The sequence below is a fragment of the Vigna umbellata genome, chromosome 2 (genome assembly GCF_029865625.1).
Source record: "Vigna umbellata cultivar VRB3 chromosome 2, Vumbellata_1.0, whole genome shotgun sequence".
Lineage (NCBI taxonomy): Eukaryota > Viridiplantae > Streptophyta > Magnoliopsida > Fabales > Fabaceae > Vigna > Vigna umbellata.
In genome coordinates, this window is record NC_142166.1 from 43,687,821 (window position 1) to 43,694,050 (window position 6,230).

Genomic DNA, 6,230 nt, shown 5'->3' on the forward strand with positions numbered 1-6,230 from the left:
ACGTTGTCAAACAAGAAAAATAGAACAAGAACATGGAACATATACACCACATTCTTGAAGACAGTATTTAGTCTAAAGATATTTGTTCTCGGACACAAGTGTTTTATATAAGAGTAGCAATTTCTCTAACACATTGCCATGAATTAACATTCTTACCGTAACAACGCAACAACAATAATCAGTTAAATAGAAAATACACACTAAGAACACAAAGAATCATTTTTTTCTTAAGGGTTGATGGCTCGTATTAATATCTCACCTGAATTGTGTGAAACCATTTGGCTGCAACTTTATTGTCTTTTCTCTTGTTTTATTTTTCAAGAAAATTAGTGTAAGTAATTCCTTGTCTCATATATATATATATATATATATATATATATATATATATATATATATATATATTCTGACTTTCAACATCTTATTATTTTCTTCTGGGTATAGAAACTTTGTTGGTAGATTTTAGTTGATGATCAAATCAAAAGTTGTTTAGTTAATGACTTTTCTTTAGGAATTCCCATGTTATAGTTGTATGATGGTGCTTTATGAAAAGAATTTTTGTTGTTTCACTTAGATTAGGAATGTCACTTACTGGACATGGTGTATAAAAATACTAATCTTCTTGTTATAATGAATTAGGTGTTGTACATGATTCTTGAAAGAGCTTATTTAAGATAGTTAAAGGATCAAAATGTTGATCCTTAGATAATGCCATGGCAACCATAGTTAGTTGTAATCTTGATTCATGTTAATGACTTTTGTCGATTAAATTCTAGCAAATTCTATAATTACACAATGAAATTTCTACAATTGCCTTTAATTCAGAATTGAAAAATGATATATCAAAACACTTCTAATACTAAATGAGACTTAGAGAGATTAACAATAGATTTGAAAATGTTGGTTTTTCATGTAAAATTGCTTTTTCAGAATTTTATATAGGCGGTAACATAACATTAAAGACATGTGAAAAATTTGCAGAAATATTGAAAATTCCTTTATTGATAGGAGGAATATTTTTTGTTCTGTTCTATGAGTATGTTTTTCCATTCATGTTTTTGTCCTAAGAAATATTGAAAAATAATATTATTTATAATGGATGTAAAACCTAATATTCTTTTATCGCAATAGAGAAGTAATATAAAGCAAAAGACGGCGAGAAAAGAGGTGTGATGAAGTAGTAGAGGAATAAGTATGGTTGAATTTGAATTTGAATTTGATAATAAATAGAAGAGAGAGATATGGAATATGAGAATATAAATGTGTGATAAGTGATGACCACTCGAGAATTGTCTATTTGTACATTTCCTTTCATTATCTTTTTAGAGTTTTATTTGATTCCCTTCCCACTAACCATATAATGGAGACTTTACATACAATGTGAAGCACGCCTTCTTCTCTTAAAATGTGATGGATCAAAGTATTCAGACCACCTATGTCTTTTGACCAAAAGTAATTTCTTGTTCTGTCTGCAAATAAAAACCCATGCATTTTCTCATGTTCTTTTTAATTATTTTTATTTTTATTTTAAATTTAAAACTGTCAGATAATATCATTAAAATCAATCACAAGTATTATCCGTTTTAAAACATAAAACTCTATTATAGTTTTGATCGCATTTTAGAAGATGAAAAGAAAACGAAAAATTTAAACAGTCTTAAATAAATGTTGCTGAAAGCAACGGTGGGCATCTGATGGTGTAGAAGATAAACCAGATTCAAAAACACTGTACAAGAGTCTTTCTTTTGTTTGATACTTACCCATGCATGACTCATGACTATTCATTCATCACAACCCTCTCTCTCTCTCTCACGCACACATGAATGCACTCTTCTCCCTAATAATTCAACCCTGTGGTCCCTCCCTATCCCTTTATCACCAAGGAGCAGGGCATAAATTCTCATCACCATAAGAATCATCCAAATAAGAATAATAATTACACGAGCAACAGCAGTAGCCATATTTTAAAGTTTTTCCTAACAATCATGTAAAAAAGTACTGATTTTCAATGTGTTTTTCTCCATATTTTTTAAGAGAAACTCTTCACCACTTCCTTATTTGGTGACAAGGCCGACAACACTTTTTCATACCATAAATGCTTGCATGCGACGTAAATACCAGCAAAACGACAACAGTAACACCATCCATAATAAATAACATGCAAAAAAGAGATACATGAATAATCCAATCCTCTTCAAGTAGTCCATACTCATGCACCAATTACGATACACACAATGCAACCCCATAAATGTACTGAACACAATTCAAAACAAATATCTGTTTCATACACTGCTGCAGCCATCATGTGGAAACTTGTGAACCAGTTTCCTGAATCTCTCACAGCCACTGAAAATTTTCTTCATTTGATTACAACCTGCAAAGGATTAAACGTGACAAGGATACAGAAAGAGGAAGCAGGTTTTGGGCCCCATATCAGCATGCACTCGTTTTATGGAGACTTATTTGGAACAACCAACCACCCTTCTCATTCAATGATTCAAAATGCTTCACTTACCATGCTCTGGTGTGAGTGCTACTTTTCTCTTAGACTAAGACACAGACTAATGATTCAAAGTCCCTTTATTTTATTGCGCTTGCTACACTGAACACTTCCCGTCTTTCCTTGCACAATGCCTAATGTAGATTACACTCGCTACATCAATGGTCTTTACAAGACAGATATACTTAGTATTTCAAACTTCATACCTTGCAACGGAACTAATACTGTAAAGTACTACTTAGTGATAGACAAATGATATGTCTGGGAAAGAATTTTCCAACTTACAAGGCATCAAGTCCGAGTGCCTGAGCCTTCTGTTTCAATGATTTCAAGCTGCGTATTGCATCATCGAGGAGCATAACCGGGCCTTTGTCTTTCCCTCCAGGAATTATGCTCTGCAGAATGCTGAGGACATCTTGAATCTTCTCCTTTTTCATCTTCTTGTTGCTAGACAAGGATCCACCATTGTTGTTACTCGAACATCTTGATTCTGAATCATCACATGTGGCCGAAGATTTGTTCATGTTCTGAGAACTGGCAGTATCAGTGAGTTGTATGTCATCATAACAACCATCCAATAACTTCCTCTTCTTGGTTTTCTTTGCAGAGCTTGCAACTTCATTCACAGTTTCATCCCTAGAGGTCTTGCAGTCATCATGAGTGGTCATTGTACTAGGAGAGTGCCCAGTGCTTGTAACTTCATCATCATCATCATCCTCCTGGGCAAAATAGTCATCACTGTCCGAGTAAAGCAATGCATTAATTTCTTCAGTGTCTTCATGCATCTCGCTTTCAATGCTAGTTTCATGATTCTCATGAACCTTGTCAGCCAAAGTTGGCTCATTCATACTATTCAAATTCAAATCTCCTTTAAAAGAAGGTTCATCCCCCCTCCAATTGTTACCACCATGTAGTTTTGAATGCCAAGAAGCAAGGCACTCACAAGGACTCCCAAATCTAGAACTATAAACAACAGTTGTTTGATCAGCAGTCTGGTCAATGACGAGAAATTGTTTTCGTGGTGAGCTAGACTCCCCAAATGGAGCATTTTTGTCCTCAAAACCTCTCACATGGTCAACAGGGGTTTTTCCCTCAACAGTGAAGTTCGGAGCAGGGGAAAATTCTTGCCGAAAGCGAGGCAAACAATAAAACCAACCACGTGGATCACTGGAACATCCTAACTGCAAACGAGGTTGTAGCGCTGAGGATGCAAAAGCTGGTATTGTCTCATATGCAGAAACCATATTCACCGCTGGGTTCATGGCTGCAGAAATACCACCTAGCTTCCCTACATCAAAGGGATTCAAATTTGGTGATTGCCATCCTAATTGCATATTTGGTATCCAGGTTCCGCAATCTTCTCCCATTTTATCAGAACAATCACCTAACATCTACGATATACCATAAAAATCAATACAATTAAACGACATACAATACAAGACATTTTTTTAATGAATGAATGACTGATAACAACAACCATGTAAAACATACCTGAAGAAAAAGCGATTTCAACTCAAGAGCTATTTGTTACAAAAGACACTTTGTTTCACGAACAAGGAAAACAACTAAAAGAACCAGCTTAACCCACCAAAACGGAGAGAGGCAAATTACGTGACAGGTTTGAGCAAATGACGGAAATATTCAGCCTGAACAATAGCCAAACACATAAATTAACAGTTATTAACATGTTTCTTGGCAGAACATGGCATGCGCAAAGTATAACGAAAATGTTGGCCATTATACAGAGGGGAATATCACATACCTGGCATTCTCTGAGAGGTTGAAAACATGCTATAACTCTAACTATAATGGTGGAGTTCCCGGCAATTCCACTTTCATGTTTTAACGCCCGAAATCTCGTTTGACTTGCTGCTTGGCACACCATAACTACTTTCCAACCTCTTCAATTCAAAATGCAAGAACCACACTTTTGCTGACAACAATTGATCTGATCAACTCCACCCAGTGCAACAGGTTTTCAATTTGATTAAACAAATAAACTATACCCAAATCACTAGACAAACACCAACAACTAAATACTGCAACAAAAAAGGAAGGAAAGGGTATTTTAGGCTAATTTATCCTCTGAAAATTTTGCTAATACTACCCTTTAGCTGATCTGACGGAAGTAGCAAGAAAGAACAACAAATAAATTGGATCCCATGAAAACTGCTTGAAGAGAATATGGAGAAAGTTTAGATCACACCAAACAAATTACAGAATCACTTTACAGTACAGATTCAACGAAATCCCTTTGCGAAACACATCAACAGAAAGACTAAGCCACCACCGCATGCTGTTGTGTCCTTACCCACACAAAGATAAAGTCTCCCCTTCTACCCAACCTCACACGCCAACCTGCAACAACATAATTCTCAAATCAAAAACCGTCCACGGATTTCTGTCCTCAACATAATAAAAACAAATCACCAAAATGTTTAAAAGTTCCAAGGTAGCAGTAAGTTTCCATCATTGAACTAAAGTTTTTTCTTTTGAATTAAGGGGAAAAAAAACCTTAAAATTCCCAAACACTAAAGTTGAAAAAGAAAAACAGCCCAAAAATAATCCTTTGTCCTGGGAAACAAAAAACTATATACAATCCGAGAAGAGTTGTCAACAAAGAATTATTCAAGACAAGAGAAACAAAAGCACAGGGTATGCAGAAAATGAAAAACTTACTTAGAATAGAGAGAAACGATAAGAGAGTGAAAGTAGAGTTGAATGAAGAAACTGAGAAATTAGACAGAGAGAAGAGAGAAGAGGAGTGAAAAGGGTTAAAGAGTGGGTGAGGAAAGACAGAGAAGAGAGGAACAAGCGTGAATGGGTACAGTCAAAGTGGAAAGTGGATGTGGAAACTCCAACCCACAAGGTAGCACGGGAGTTGAATTATATAGAACATGCATTGACATATGTGTCCTTGATTGAAGTGCATCAAATAATTAACTATTAAATTAATAATAGAAAGCCAAAAGAGGGAAAAGAAAAAATTATGAGAAGAAGAAAACAATTGTGCTGCCTTGTGTCTGTGTGTCCATTGAGATTGATTCATAACTGCGTGCGTGAGGGTGAGAACTGCACGCAAGGTATTAAGTTTACAATGATGAATAATCACAATAACTTCAATTTAATTCAAGCTTTGTAGAACAATGAAGATAAAAGAAAAGTGTGTCTATAATCTGTGTTCAATATACATAAAAAAAACACAACTTGCATGTTTCATATTTATGTTTCTATTACTCTTCTTTGTATGTTATTTTTACCTGTGGCAAAAAGTTAACTGTTCTTAATTAATTCAACATTTGAGTCTATTGTCCATGTCAACAAGGATGTGTTCGTAACACACTTTGCCTATTTAAAAAACCCTCATAGTTCAAAATGTGACATATTCTGTCCCTGTAATAAACAGAGACATAATCCCATGAATCAAAAATATATAAATCATTATATATGACATAAAAAAAAATCATAGATTCATCTCTCATTCAAAAACTTTAAAAGATATATATTTATGTTTTTTTCCACCTCACTTAACTTTATACATTTAATTGCACATGTAAATTTCTCAGGTTAATAAAAAATCAACAAATTTTACCTTGACCAGTTAAACAAGGAATCATATAAATTTAATTGGAATCCCTTTTTAGAGATGGTATCCAGTCTGTTAAAATCACTGCAATCTTATGCAACTTTTTTTAGTAGAATATTTATAATTTAATAAAAATGGATAAATCAT

The 6,230-nt window shown here is 34.3% G+C and overlaps 1 protein-coding gene across 1 annotated transcript; it reads right to left on the reverse strand.

The window, feature by feature from the left end:
- Positions 1–2,124: 2,124 nt before the first annotated feature.
- Positions 2,125–5,364, reverse strand: LOC148204080 (transcription factor bHLH143-like). Its single transcript, XM_088106954.1, has 5 exons — positions 5,177–5,364; positions 4,260–4,855; positions 3,989–4,143; positions 2,783–3,888; positions 2,125–2,631 (listed from the first exon to the last, which is right to left on the reverse strand). Exons 4-5 carry the CDS (start codon positions 3,886–3,888, stop codon positions 2,595–2,597), a joined length of 1,143 nt encoding a protein of 380 aa, XP_087963080.1. The 5' UTR covers positions 3,989–4,143; positions 4,260–4,855; positions 5,177–5,364; the 3' UTR covers positions 2,125–2,594.
- Positions 5,365–6,230: the final 866 nt, after the last annotated feature.